The sequence below is a fragment of the Plecotus auritus genome (assembly GCF_963455305.1).
Source record: "Plecotus auritus genome assembly, chromosome: 9".
In the NCBI taxonomy this organism is placed as follows: domain Eukaryota; kingdom Metazoa; phylum Chordata; class Mammalia; order Chiroptera; family Vespertilionidae; genus Plecotus; species Plecotus auritus.
The window spans coordinates 134,810,515-134,826,787 of NC_137783.1; the positions used below are offsets into that span (position 1 = coordinate 134,810,515).

At 39.9% G+C, this 16,273-nt stretch overlaps 1 protein-coding gene across 1 annotated transcript; it reads left to right on the forward strand.

The window, feature by feature from the left end:
- Positions 1-980, forward strand: LOC308258099 (olfactory receptor 5AN6-like; the record flags this gene model as incomplete). The annotated part of the gene is made up of 1 exon (XM_080688354.1): positions 1-980. The coding sequence occupies exon 1, from the start codon at positions 36-38 to the stop codon at positions 978-980; it is 945 nt and encodes a 314-aa protein (XP_080544480.1). The 5' UTR covers positions 1-35.
- Between the last annotated feature and the right edge of the window lie 15,293 nt (positions 981-16,273).

Here is a 16,273-nt window from a genome sequence, read left to right on the forward strand (position 1 = left end):
CTTCTCTGCCTACAGATTCTAGGATCACCAATGCAATGACTGGGAGAAGAAACAGTACAATGATTACGAAGTTCATTCTCTTGGGATTCTCTGAATTTCCAAAGCTCACCATTGTCCTCTTTTCAATATTCCTAGGGATTTACCTGATGACAGTGTCCTGGAATGTGGGCCTCATCACTCTCATCAGGACTGACTCCAATCTGCACACACCTATGTACTTTTTCCTCAGTTACCTCTCCTTGTTGGACATCTGCTATGTTTCTACTACTGCCCCCAGGATGCTTTCAGACTTCTTCAAGAAGCACAAATTCATCTCCGTTATGGGGTGCACCATGCAATACTTCTTCTTCTCTGGCCTGGGTCTGACTGAATGCTGTCTCCTGACAGCCATGGCTTATGACAGGTATGCTGCCATTTGTAATCCTCTGCTTTACACAGCCATCATGTCCCCCACCCTCTGTGTGCAGATGGTGGCAGCATCTTGTGTAACTGGATTCTTTGGCTCATTTATCCAACTGTGTGCCTTGCTTCAGCTGCATTTCTGTGGGCCAAACATCATCAACCATTTCTTTTGTGACTTGCCCCAACTGCTAATCCTATCCTGCTCTGATACATTTTTTTTTCAAGTCATGCTGTCTGTGATCACAGTAATCTTTGGGGTCTCATCTGCCCTCATTATTATGATATCCTATGGTTATATCATTGCCACCATTCTGAAGATCACTTCAGCTGAAGGCAGGGCCAAAGCCTTCAACACCTGTGCTTCTCACCTGACTGCAGTGACCCTCTTCTTTGGCTCAGGTATCTTTGTTTATCTGAATCCTAATTCTGATGATTCTCTGAACCAAAACAAGTTGGCATCAGTATTATACACTGTTGTAATCCCTATGCTGAATCCATTGATCTACAGCCTGAGGAACAAGGAAATCAAAGATGCCCTAAACAGATGGAAAAAGAGAATCTTCTCCTGGTGTTACTAGTGATGAAATTTATTTCAGGTGTGCAGTGCAGGAAAATGTCAACTAAAACATTGACCTACAACTCTTCTAATTGTGGGCTGAGTTACAGTTTCCTCACTCTTCTAATGGAAACCCGCAACTGGCACAGAGACAGGAAAATGCACGAGAAGTGTCTGGAAGCTCAATATGTCATCTTTCATCAGTTATGACCTAATACATCAATAGGCCAAGCAATCCACAAGTATTTTTGCATTTAGTAGAGGTGGTGTGCCCCATCACCCTCAATAGTCTATCCCTACCTAACATATACTACCTTAAGGACCACAGATGTCAGTACTGATCAAGGCTGTCAGGAGACCAACTAGCCTCCTTATAGCATCTCATTGTAGGTAGGGCAAAGATTGGTATTAGTACAGAGAGATCTTTTTAAAAAAGAATTGCCTAAATAATTATGTTAGTTCTCCTATTTAACTTATTTTTTATTGCTGGAATTTATGGATTAATTTCTTCACTTGTGAGTTTGTTCAAAGCAAAGTAACCATACCAGATCAAAGATTTGTCAACTCCACACAAAAAGAAATGTGTTGTAATAGGAATGCTTACAGTTTGTCATATTTAATATTTGGTTGACCAAATGGATCATTAGGGATCCATAGACAATTCCTTGTCTGCTATTGCTATAGCGTCACCTTTGTTCTTCCATCTTCACTATGTAACTAGAAAAGGGAATTAGGAACTGGCACTGTAAGGCACATATCCCTGTGTAGAAGTTTATGATGAATGACAAAAGAATCAGAGATTAATTAGTCATGATAGAGACTCAGTAATTAGACAGACCCTTGGACAAAGCCGTGTGTTTCCCTTTCTGTACCTACATGTGATTAACATTTTTGCATTAGTCATCTTGTTAAAGACATAAGAGTACTTTATGTGGTATTGTCTTAGGGGAAAATGGTCTGCATCTATTAATTCTATTATACAATATTTTCTGGGTTTCTCTGCTAACAAAACTGAGCACCATGACTGAGAATGGAAGGGCTCTGAGATAAGGAGTTTGAAGAAGTTGTATTTTCTTTGCTGTGTAGCAGAAGAGAATGGGGTTTACTAGCTTAGAGGATTCTGAGAATAGGTTAAAAGCTCCTAATCAGCACTGATTGCTGATGGTTTGCACTGTTTATCACTATACATCTCAATTATTTTATATTCTAAATGTGGAAGATAATGCTATATATACGTGTATCCCATTTTGTGTAAGTGCCCTAATATTTTATTTCAGTGAATGAAAGTAGATGTCTAAAAGTGAAGATAAAAGTGAAATTTGGAAAGGTTCCTGAGTTCTTAAAATGAGACACATGCAGGGGAGGGGATTGATGGATGGCTATGCTTATGAAAGAGCAGCTTCAAGAAAGTTAACTTAAGTGAAAGAGGCAGGCACAAAGAACCACATATTGTATGATTCAATTTTAATTAAACCTTCAAATAGGCAGATCTATAGAGACAGAAAGTAGATTAGTAGTTGCCTAGAGATGAGGGGATGGAGAGGAATGGGAGTGACTGCTAATGGGTATGGAACTTCTTTTGATGAAACTATTCCAAAATTAGGTTGTGGAAATGATTGCAAAATTCTGAATATGGTAAAATTTACTGGATCATATGCTCTGAAAGGGTAAATTTTATAATATGTGATGTATACCTCAATAAAGCTGTTTAAGAAAAAAAGGAAAGGGGCTGGGAAGGTGTATAGGACCAAGGGTGACATTCATGGCAAGGCACCATGTCTATTGTGGGTGTTCCATAGTGATTTGATAATGAAAGAGAAAAAGGAAGTGAGCCATGGAGTTTAAAGTTCCTTGGAAAATAAAAAATCAAGTAAAACACTAACCCATCTCTGTTCCTGAGTGAAGTAATCATATACAAAACAAACTTCCCTTCCCCCTATGAACAAAAAACGATACACTTAAACTAACAAACCTAGTCAACTTGCGTCCTTGTTTGACTCCATAGCCCTACACAGTCTCGGACCTCAGGTTCTGCTAGAACTGACCAATATTGCCAGGATTCTTGCAATTCCCTCACCTGTTGTGCTGTGGCATGGTCCAGATAGATCATTCATCAACAGGACACTTAATGAACAAGTAGATGTTCTTGGGACAGGACTGAGCCAAATGCAGAATTCAGGAGGAGGAGAGGACAGCAGCCCCTTTTGGTCAGAAGTAGAAATGTAGAGATTCACCATACATTTCTTCTTAATAGACATTTCTCTTTATGCATTTGCAGTATGGCTTGACTTGTATTGATTAGAGTTATATATGGATTGCCAGAACTATATTACATGGCTATGAAGATGATCAAATTAACCAATAAATATGAAGTGGCAAGTAAAATGGAACAACTTGTTTTTTTTTAAAAAAAAATAATACATTTGTGTGTTTTTTAAAAATATATTTTTATTGATTTCAGAGAGAAGGGAAGAGGGAGAGAGAGATAGAAACATCCACGATGAGAGAGAATCATGGATCTGGATCGGCTGCCTCCTGAAAGTCCCCACTGGGGATGGAGCCCACACCTGGGCACGTGCCCTTGACCGGAATTGAACCTGGGACCTTTCAGTTTGCAGGCCGACACTCTACCCACTGAGCCAAACTGGCTAGGGCTGAAACAATGTCTTATATATGTATGTTATTTATTTATTTTAATATATTTTTTATTGATTTCAGAGAGGAAGGGAGAGGAAGAAAGAGATAGAAACATCAATGATAGGAGAATCATTGATTGGCTGTCTCCAGCATGCCCTCCACTGGGGATTGAGCCTGCAACCTGGGCATGTGCCCTGATTGGGAATCGAACCCTGACCCCCTGGTTCATAGGTCGATGCTCAACCACTGAGCCACACCGGCTGGGCTATATGTATATTTTTAAATGATGAGACACCAAAATGTGAAATTCTGATAGACTTTTATTAACCAGTAGAGGGAGATCCATTGCAAGCCTGTAACAACTGAGAAGTTAATACAGACAAGGCGGGCAGTAGGTGGATCTGGCTAGTGATAGTGATGATACTGACTTCAGTGTGTGTAACTCTTTTCAGTTTATAGCCACAAATATTGGGTCATGACAGCTTGGCTATAAGCCCCTCATCTGACAGATGAGGGAGCAGGACCTCAGCTCACATTTGCTGAGGGGACCTAGCAAACAGGCAGCAGATGAGGGACAAGGCAAACAAATGTACCATTCAAGAAGAGGCAATGTTAACATCTCTCCCACAGTGGTCCACGTAGGATACTCCTTTTCCCTAAATCACTGCCACTTCAGCTGGGACTATCACTTCAAATATTTGGGCACGCATATCTGAGAGAGGCTGAATACACCCAGCTTTACTTTGTGCCCAGGGGATAGGAATTCTTCTCTTTAATAGATCTCTTCAAGTGGAGGGTTCACAACTTCTTTGTCAGTCCCTTTTATCTTTGGATAAAGATAAGAAAATCCTTGCAATAAGAAAATGCGTCTTTGAACTAAGCAATAAGTTCTTTCCAAATAACTTTAACTTATTACTTCTCATCAGCAAAAGAAACATTACAGTCTCCTCCCTCCATACTTCATAAAATGCAAAAAAGGGTGACATTTTGCTTGAAGAGGTGTGTGGTGCTAAAGGATTCCAATATCCTTCCTTACCCTGTTCAGGAGGAAGACAGTAAGCAGAGAACCCAGTTATGTGTGTTCAGACTTCCAATCTACAGAACTGAGATAATACACTGTATGTCTATTGCTTTATGTTGCTAAATTTGAGCTAATTCGTTATGTACCAACAGGAAGCTAATACTTTCATTGCACATTTTAATTTGCTTCTCTATAAAAATACCCACTTCTGAACTTTTGCAATTGCTATCCGATTAAGCTATTCTTATTTTTTTAAGTTTCTTTGTAGAAGAGTTGTCCTATTTGATTCAGAAAACAGTCACTGAGCTTCAATTTGATGCCAGGCACTGGATACAAAGATGAATAAGAAATTAAAACCTTAAAAGACTTCAAAGAGAAATAGTACAATTAGACACACAACTGTTATCTGACTCAGAAAGCGATGGAAGCCATGAGGGCATAACAAATACAAGCTATGAGAGTTCAGAAGAGGGAGAAATCATATACAGATGAGGGTGTCAAGAAAGGTTATCTTGAGGTGGCTGTGAGAACTATCACAGGGAATCAACATGAGGCTCAAGAAGTAGATGCCTTTGTGGGGTTGGAGACCACATTTAAATAGCAGATCTCATCAACAATCTAAGTCTGGGAATTATACTGGAAAAAGAAGAAAATAGTGAGGGGTGGTGGTAGGAAACACTTGGAGCCAGGGTGATGGACTCATGAACTTGGGAGGGCCTGAGGATCAAGAAGTCACCAAGAATAGATGTGGTGAATCGCACAGTAAAAACAACAACAACAACAAAACCCCACCAAAAAACAGGAAGTTTTGATAAAGGTACATTTTAGAATTTGAGATTTTAAAATCAAGCATTTTCCAGTTATGGTGAGGTCTGGGATGGGGCTGCCAGATCATCTACTGGGATGGCACAGAGTGTGAAGTCAGTGGAGGTATCGAGGTCAAGACCGTGTGCAGCTAGGGAATTTGGAGGGGCATTCACCTTGAAACCATCTGACTTATCTTTCTGGTTGCCTTTAAACATACAGGGCTAAATAATGTTTACTTGAGAAGCATAGAGAAGAATAATAGAAATAATCACAACGAGGTGAGGTCCATCCAGAAAGATTTCAAGAGCTCAAAATCTGGTCTTGAAGAGAGACAGTACCACTTCTGGCCATGTGTGGTTTCTCTTAAGCTGATTACCCAAACCCATTGGTGACCAACTTGAAAAGAGTGATGTCTTGAGACCTTAATAAAAGACATAATATGAGTAGTTCACAGAGGAAACCTGTTGGCTCCCCCCATCTTTCTATGTAGCACATATGGTATGAAAGAGAATTTCAAGACTAATCAAATTTTTTTCAAGATGAATTAATGATTCAGTAAAATAAACAGATACTGGATAACCCATAGTTATCTTCTCCTTTCTTCCTCTCTTCCCTCCCCACACTATCAACATCCACATAGAAGGATGCGTCCACTATACATCTGGCTTTTTATGGCCTCTCATAGACAAGACCTTTTCTACCATCTGGGAACCAGCTGGATAGCCTTTGCCAGTGAATATTTATCAACTTAACTTCCTGCCTCCAACCACAGCTGCCTCTTCTTGAAACGGAGTCCTGCTGACAAAATGCTACTTTTAAGATCAAGCAAGTTCAGGGCAGTTGCACATTTTCCAAGTCACATCAGTTCTTGATCCTTTTCAGGTCTATTTTAAGGCACAACTCAGTGTTGCACAGGAGTTAATCAGGTGTGTGATTCCCAGTGGCTCCAGGCTTGTCAGTGTTCTTGGACTCAGAAAGGCTTCTGTGGGAGAGGCTTGGAGAGGGCTCTCTCAGCAGGACAGCAATGAGGCTTTCTAGAAGAGGTTCTAAATAGGACCGAAGGATCAGAATCTCTTTAAATAATAAACAGTAAAAAAGAATAAACAATAGACACTGTGTGGAGGGCCACATCTGCTCAACACATGTGGTAGGGCAACTATTTTCTAGTTTTTATCATGCTGGTTTATAAATATACCTGGCAAATGAAATTTGTGCGCAGGTATGGTCCCTAGGCCAGGCCTGTGATCAGGGCCATCTTCTCCAGCTGCCCACAGCCACCCCCCTGTAACTCACCCCCCCGAGTTTGCCATCGGGTGATCAGTGCCTGACTGCTGGGGGAAGGGACTTAGAGGAGAGGTCAGTCATCTGTTCCCGCCCACTCGCCGACCCCGCCCCTCCTGCGGGTGGCCATCAGGCAATAGGAGCCTGCTGGCTGGGGAAAGGAACCAAGAGGTGGTCATTGTGCCTTATAGTGACTAGTCCAGCGGTTGTTCTGGTCGTTCTGCCATTAGGGTCAATTTGCATATTACCCTTTTATTATATAGGATTCTAAGACTGAGAATGAATTTCAGAGAACACCTTCATTTATCCTGGGTCAAGGAAAATAAATAAACTTCTATATCATTTTCAATGAGCTAAAAACAACTGTTTGCAAATACCAGCTTTAAGCAAAAGTATGAAGTCCTATAACGTTGTCCTTTGTGCCACTCCCTCTGGTTTTAAACCCCTCTCTTCCTGATTCTGGGTTCTTTGCCTTTCCCACTACCACTTCCCTCTGTGTTCTCATGCAGCCTTCCTTGGTCCCTGGTGACTGGAGGCACAGGCTTACACTCTGGCTCTGCCAATGACTGATTGTGATCTGGTGAGCAGGCATGACTGAGAACCTCTGTTTCAGGGCACCCTCTCCATGGCCTTCAGTCTCCAAACCTGCTTCAGTTTCCCAGTCTTGAGAATTTTTTCCCCTGACCTTGCCAGATGCTGTACCTATGTTTCCATTTCCTTCTCTTCTTTCACTGCTAAACTGGCATCTCGCTTTCTTCAGTCCCCCCTGAGCACCACTCCACATACCCAATCTGGGATTAACAGACTATTGAAACTGTGCTGGGAAGATTACACTTTCCTTCCTTCTTGCCACATCTAATGGTCTTTTTATTCATGTGTTTTTCCCCCTCTCTTTGATTTTCATGCCATGTTCACCAAGCATCACTGGTAGTGAGGGCTTTGAGGATTAGGATAGGAGCTTGAATGTCATCAGGTTATGAATGAACAATAACAAACTAACAAATATTCTCAAGCCAGGAACAATAAGAATGGATCTGTGCTTTAGGGAGGTTTCTCTGCACGTTAAGAAGGAGGGGTTGAACTGGAGAGAGTCTGAAGGCAAAAAGACCAATTAGAAGATTTTGGAAGATCATGAACAATGGGGTTAAAACTGCCTGACAAAAAGAAGTTGGGGTGGAGATGTCAAGAGGCCTCATTGATTCTACTGATGATATTTATGTTCTGTAAATATGAAAGAAAAAGAGAGTCCTTTCTGAAATTTTGCCTTGGGGAGAAGGGAGGGAGGGAGAGGGAAGGAGAGGGGCAGGAATTAAAAACACATCACAATCTCGCCAGACCAGTGGGCTCAGTGTTTGAGCATTGACCTATGAACCAGGAGGTCAAGGTTTGATTCTTGATCAGGGCACATATCTGGGATGCAGGCTCAATCCCCAGTAGGGGGCGTATAGGAGGCAGCTGATGAATGATTCTCATTACTGATGTTTCAATCTCTCCCTATCTCTTTCTTCCTCTCAGAAATCAATAAAAAATATATGTTTAAAAAACCATAAAAATAAGCAAACATCACAATCTTCCTCATCCTATCCTTACATTCTTCACCCTGCAATAAGGAGTAAGAAACAAGTGGTTTGTTTCTGTTATTTCTTCAATCTAGCAAAGATTAATTACATACAAATGACTGCATTAGCCATGGTGATCCCTTTCTCCAGTGTCAGCCTTAGAGAGACCCAAGACTGTAGGCGTAAGGCCAAGAGCTGGGGATTCGGGGAAGGGGTATAATTTTTAGCTTCACAGTAGGAGGCTGTAGCTCTGGTAGAAGAGAAGCGGGTGCGGGTGTGGGAGTGGACAAGAGAAACTGCAGATTTTTCTCGTCTGGATACAAGTTGAAGAGCTGCCAACATCAACAGGATGTGACCACCATCTTTCTCAAATCCTTGAAAGAAGCCACAGAGTCCTGTGGGTTTGTACAATGCCTACTTCCTCCTGCTCCTCGAATGTCCCTTCCCAAGACACAGAAATAGATTTCAAGTCTTTTCAAATTGAATATTTGATAAATCATAAACAAAGCATGTACACGAGGGAAATCTGGCCCTAGTCAAACAGCAAATGATTATTTTCTTTTAAACTCCCTGCACATCGATCTTTTGAAAAATGAGGTCTATCAAGTGATATCCCCGTGCCCCCTACCCCCATTGCTATCCATTCTTTTATGTCCTCATGGGGGCAGTGGGGTGTAGAGGACTGAGTGTGGAATTTGGATTCTTGAAGACCTGAATACAAATTCCATTTTTGCTACAATCTTTCTGTATGGCCTTTGACAAACACATCTCCAAAATTCCATTTTCTTATCTGAAAATGTGTTTATTAGGAATGCTTTCTTTTGGGAGAAATATTATGAAATAAAGTTTATTAAGGCCCAATCCACACTACCAAAAATGTAGTATCTATCTGGCTTCTTTTCTCTTTGTCTTTATTTCACAGAATCATTGAATCTTAGAATTTTAAGGAACCTCTAAGGTGGGCTAATTCAGACTCTTTTTTTGATAGTGTATTTATTTTATTTTTTTCCAGTTTTATTGAGCTATAAATGGCATATAACATTGTATTAGTTTAAGGTGCATGACATAATAATTTGATATACGTATATACTGTGAAATGATCCCCACAGGAGGACTAGTTAACATCCAACACCTCACACAGTTACATTCTTGTCTTGTGATGAGAATTTTTAAGATCTACTCTCTTAGAAACTTTAAAAAATACAATACATTATCATTAACTATAGACATCATACTGTACATTATATCACAGGATTTATTTATCTTATAACTACAAATTTTGACTCTCTTCACCCATTTCCCCAACCCTCCACCTACTGCATCTGGCACCCACCAATCTATTCTCAGTTGCTATGAGTTTGTTTGTTTTTTGTGTGTTTTTTTAAAGTTCCACATATACTATTAAGTAAGATCATCACTGTCAAGTGCACTCTCTTGTACTTATTTCCAGTGACAGAGAATTTACTACTTTCCAGAACATTAATTCTACCTTTTGACTGTTCTATTGCTTTCCTAGAATCTCTCCCTCCCTCTCCCTTCTTTCCCTCCCTCCTTCTCCTCTATCTCTCTTTCCCTCTCTCTTTTACCCATTTAGTCCTACTTCCAACTCATCCAAAAGATATTCTTACACTGAAGAGATTCTGTGTAAAGCATCCAGTGCTTTACAAAGGTAACTGTTGATGAAATGGTTACATAGTTTGAGGCCAAAAGCCACTCTTGGCTTTTACTGTCTCTAGGGATATCTTATTGGAACCAGACCAAGGACTAAGAATATAGTGCAAGCAGGGTCAGTCGAAATCAACTCCACCCAACCAAAGCTGGCATCCTCTCTGCCGCTGAGCCCAGGCATTAAGCCAAGCTGCCAGTCGGTGCTTCCTGGGATATGTCACACCCCATAACCTAGAGAAGCCCATTGGTACCTAAGAGAGAACTGGCCTTCTTTTAAAGCCCCATCAGGTCCTTTTCTTGGTGGCCAATTTAAAGTTACTACATCCAAATTTTATGCATTTCTTTGGCCAAGACCAGTGCTCCAGAGATTGCATTTTGCTCCAAGATTCTGGGATTAGCCATCTGACTGAAACTCAGAGTTTAAGGTGTTGTAGGTGAGTCTTCTCTTTGCCCTTCCTTATGAATGGTTACTGGTAAATTCTAGAATCATAGAATGGATGAGTTAGAAAGACCCTTGGAGGAAAGGTGAAGCAGGCAAGATGCTGATATCCTCTCTCCCTACTGCTAGATTTTGACCTGAGGATCTGGATTTGACTTGATATTCTAGAATTCTGCAAAAGATCTTGTTTTAAAAAATGATCTGCTATTTACAAATGGAAAGAAAGAAGAATTGTGGACTAGAATACCTAAGCTGATATATCGTAGAGACAGGAGATGAGAAGATTAAGATTCAGAAATGCAAATATTTTTTTTCCCACAGAGCAAAAAGGTAGAAAGAACAGGAATTAAATCAGAATTTTAAAAACTTTCAGGTTTGTGCTTTTAATGCTATTCTAGACACATGAATGTGTGCATGTGTGAGTATCTATGCAATTTAAAAAATCATCTAGTTTCCTTGGATCCTCTATAGTTACCATTGAGACCCCATGTTGTAAATAAGGTAAAGCAGAAAGAGCTACTCCTGGAGAATGGGATAAATGTCCTAATTTCACCTCTCGTCCCAGCAACTATACAGACATCTGTTCTCTCTTTTGTCTTTAGTATCATTATCTACTATAATAGGGAAAGTATAGATTAACTGGTTTCTACCTCTAGTATCCTATTATTTTATTATTTTAGGTATATTCCCAGAATTTTCTGGACATCCATCCAGTATTTAAAATAGGACAGGTCCAGTGATCTTTGAATTAGGGCAAATTTACAGTGTCTACATAATAAATATATTTTTTAAAAAGATGTTTTTATTAATTTGTTTTAGAGGAAGAGGAAGGGAGAGGGAGGGAAAGATGGAAACATCAATGATGAGAGAGAATCATTGATTGGCTGCCTCCTGCATTGCCCCTCCTGGGGATTAAGCCCACCATCCAGGCATGTGTCCTGACTGGGAATCAAACGGGGGATCTTTTGGTTCATGGGTTGACACTCAACCACCCAGCCACACTGACCAGGCTATAATAAACATTTTATAACCCTATATTTAGCCAGTCAACAAATACTCACTGGGAACCTATACTATGCCTACCTCTGGAACAGATGAGGAGAAAGGATGGATGAAAGCAGAGAACACATATTTTTTTCTACAGACTAGTCTCTAAGTTTTCTTCATCATACCCTACAAAGTCACCTGAACTGCAATGATCCCCTGTAACTCAAGTGTAGAATTCATTCGAGAATTACCGTATTAAAACTTTATTCATTTTTATCTTGGTGCAGAGCTTTGTTAAAATATAAATGGACCTACTCAGGTTAAGGAGAAGAAAACGCTGTATAATTATTTTAAGCATTCAGGTTCTAGTCTTGTCCAGTCCATTGGGATGGGGAAAAGGTCATATTTACTGCAGTTAGAGCTCTAATATGGTCTTTTGGATCGCCCAGCCTTGTGGCCATGTTCTTTTATAGTATTCAAGAAAGAGAACAGGCTCTGAGATCAGAGAATCAAAGGTTAGTAAAATTGCGGCTCAGTTACTTAATAACTCCTTGAGCTGTCTTAACCTCAGTGAGCTTCTGGTCTGTAATGTGTGTCTTTTGATATTGTTACAAACTGAGCTTATTCAACAAATATGTAATGTCTACTATGTGCCAGGCACTGAGATTACAATGCCCTCCCAGACTTTACAGTCAAGAATACAGACAGAACAAATAAGCAAACAAAAATAAATACAGCCTGGCAGCAGTGGCTCAGTGGTTGAGCATCAACCTATGAACCAGGAGGTCATGGTTCAATTCCTAGTCAGGGCACATGCCTGGGTTGTGGGCTCAATCCCCAGTGTGGGGCATATAGGAGGCAGCTGATCAATGATTCTCTCTTATCATTGATGTTTCTATTTCTTTCTTCCTCTCCCTTCTCTCTGAAATAAATAAAAATATATTCAAAAGTAAACACAAAGTGTGGTGTTATGAAATAAGTCAACATGTTGTTATAAATATTGGGGATAACATAAGTAAGGGATATTTGGTCAATGTAGCCATTATTATCATGTGCAAGCACATGTACTTGGGTTTAGGCAGCCAGTGCAGTGGAGAGCAGATCTTGGATTAGGGATGAAGAAACCTGGGCTCAAATTCTAACAGTGCTGATTATTTGTTAAGTAATAAAAGTAATTTCTTTTTTCTTTTTAAAACTTTGTCGGTTATTTCATTTAATTCTTGCAATCTGTAAGGTGGTTCTTTTATTGCCTCTGTTTTTTAAAAAAATATATTTTTACTGATTTCAGAGAGGAAGAGAGAGAGAGAGAGAGAGAGAGAGAGAGAGAGAGAGAGAGAGAGAAACAATGATGAGACAGAATAATTGATTCTCACACTGGGAATCGAGCCCGCAACCCGGGCATGTGCCCTGACTGGGAATTTAATCATGACTTCTTGGTTCATAGGTCGATGATCAACCACTGACCCATGCCAGCAGGGTTATTGCCTGTTTTTACAGTTGAGGGAAATCAAAAGAAATTGCAGAGTGTTGTGTCAGCTTGACCAAGGCCACACAGCTAGTGAGTAGCAATGTACGGATTAGAGACTAGCTCTCTCTGACATCAAAGCCCTGCTTTGGATGACCGCAAATAAGATAATGGATGTGAAAATGCTGCATAAACTCAAATGCTGTAAAAATAAGTGGCCGGGGTTCTCAGACCATGCAAACTAACACACACACACATTACATTCATAGACTCTATTTCTTTCTATATAATTCCTATATACTCTATATCTATATATAAACTCTATGATTTATCAGAAATAAGTTTTTCTTATGAATTTAATGTATGTCATATACTCTGTATTTCTACTTCTATACTTCTAGATAACTTAGGTAAAAATAACCAGGTTATCAATAATCATATAAAATAAAAGTCAATCAGCTTTTATCACATCCTTAAAATGCAATAGACTAGATATAATAGACTCTTGGAGTTGAAAGAAAAAAGAATTATGATGGATCTTGCTAAAATATACCTTTGATGATAACTATAAATGTGAGAAATAAGGGGAGGGCATGGGGTAATTGTCTGGCCACGGAGAGTATAGTTTCTCTTCTGAATGACTGGTGCTGTTACATCTCAGGGGAGTGTTTGCTTTTAAATCGACCTGTCTCAATTCAAATCATCAAAGCCTTTCTTCCTGGCTTTGGAAGCAACTTTCTAATCTTCCTGCCCAGTCTCTTGCACTCCCATCTATCTTTCACACAGCTTCTACAGTTCCATATTGCTCTCCGTTATATGGTTAAATTCATATTTGATACCCACTTCCCTGTTTGCAAAGATGCAAGTAAAATTAAAAACACAAACAAAAATAAACTTTCATATTTTCACTCTTGTCCACAAGAGAAAGGTCAAACTCTCTAACATGATATTCATTCAACTTATATTCATTGAGCACCTATTATGTGCCAGGTTGAGGTACTTGGGATACTTTAATAAACAAAGGAGATTAATGGTTTTTAATTCACATGAAACATGAGCATTCAGAGCAGGCTTTTCAAATATAACTTAGTCATAGCTAATTTTAATTTATTTGACATAATGTTTTTTATTCAATGTAAAATGAGCAATTGTTAATGATGGGAAGCATGACTTTCTCTACAAGAAGAACATAATTGAATAAAGAGAAGAAAAAACATTAAAAAATAAACAAAAGAGACAAAAATTCCTTAAAGTCCTGTTTTTTTTTAAATTGAATTTATTGGGGTGACATTGGTTCCCCAAACCATGCAGGTTTAACGTGTACAACTCAATAAAACACCATCTGCAAACTACATTGTGCACCCACCACCCCAAGCAAAGCCTCTTTCTGTTCATACACCTTTTTCCTCTGGCTATCACCACACTGTCATCTGTGTTATGTCTATATGTTTTTTGGGTAATTACTTCACCTTCTTTCATCCAGTCCCCCAAACCCTCTCCCCTCGGAGAGCTGTCATTCTGTTCCATTTATCGATGCCTCTGTTTCTATAAAAATCCTGGTTTTCATTAAGCTTACATTCTAGTGGAGGGAGACAAATCAGAAAGATCAATAATCAACAAACCAGCCCTAGCCAGTTTGGCTCAGTGGATAGAGTGTCAGCCTGCGGACTTAAGGGTCCCAGGTTCAATTCTGGTCAAGGACACATACCTCGGTTGCAGGCTCCATCCCCAGTAGGGGGCGTGCAGGAGGCAGCCAATCAATGATTCTCTCTCATCATTGATGTTTCTGCCTCTCTCTCCCTTTCTCTCTGAAATCAATAAAAATATATTTTAAAAAATCAACAAACCAATCAATTATATGCTATGGTAGAAGGTGATAAGTATTATCAAAAGAGTAAGGCAGGGTAAAGGGGGGACAAAGTCTAGAAGTGGAGAGAACGTTGAAATCCTATATAATAAAAGGCTAATATGCAAATCGACCCAATAGCAGAATGACCGGTTGCTATGTTGCACACTGACCACCAGGGGGCAGATGCTCAATGCAGAAGCTGCCCCTGGTGGTTAGTGCGCTCCCATAGGGGAAGCACCACTCAGCCAGAAGCTGGGCTCATGGTGAGGGCAGCGGAGGTGGTGGGAGCCTCTCCCACCTTAGGGGCAGCACTAAGGATGTCCGACTGCCAGCTTGGGGTGCAGGCCGGGCTGAAGAATGCCCCCCACCTCCAGTGCACAAATCTCATGCACTGGGCCTCTAGTTAAATATAAATATGTACACACATATGCAATTAAATATACAGTATGACAAATATACAGTACTAGTATGTGCAATTATATATATGTTAAACAATTAAACAAATGTCCATGCCATATTTACTTTGGAGATCTTTCACAATTTCTCCACTTCCCACTGTCTCTCAAAACTAGACTTCTATTTTCTTCTCTTAACACTGTTTACCCTGTGCTCCTGCCATGCTGACATGTTTAAGGCTCCACAAACACTGTACTCTCCTGAGCTTCTTACATCTTTGATGTAAAGCTCTCTGAACCAACCCCCTCCCAACCCTTCATACACAAAATTTTTTTTCCTGGCGATGCCTTACTCATCGTTGGAATCCTCCTCCAACACGTCTTCTCTCTGAGGTCTCTACCTGTTATGTCCAGGGTCCCAGGTGCCCTATCCTACTGCTGTAAATAATCTGTTCCTGTCTGTCTCATGCATTATAAGGACCATCTTGAACTTAATAGTAATGTTTTATTACTTTCTATATCATCTTCATTAGCTCTATAAATATATGGTGCAAAGTGTTTGATCATTGATAATGTTCGTGCGAAATGAGCATTAGCATTTCACAGTGTTGAGGTTTTTTTTACTCTTTTCTTTAATCTTTAAAGGGAATGTCAGCTTTTCACACCTCTAAGTGCTTCACTCTATTGCTTAAAAACAAAGAACACTGTGACCCCATACAGAACAAACTATGATGACAAAAACCACAGCATTGCCTCTTTGGGCACTTAAAATCTTGACATATTTATTTTCTTTAAAAGAAAGAGTACCTAGTGCCTCAATAAGTCAACTGCAATGCTTGGAGCAACTGAAAAAAAAGGGGGGGAGTTATTTAGTTCAAGTACTATTAATAATTTCCTTTGGTATAGTGGTAACATCGACAGTGAAGGTGAGGATCCAGATAATGCAAAAATGCCAGTCTATTCTGGGGCATGTCACTTTTCCATAAAGAAAGGCATCAGATAAGGATGATCATGAACTCTATGAAAGACCCAATAAATGTTGCAGAGGGGAATTCTGCATTAAAGAGAGGTAGGACATTTGCATTCCAGTTTCTTCTGACCCTGGGAGTTTATGATTCCATGACAGAATGAAATGGTTTCTTCACTTGGATTTTCATTGCCACAGGAATCCCCCTTTGGGGCTCTGAAGGCAGCAGAAAGAAGCTAC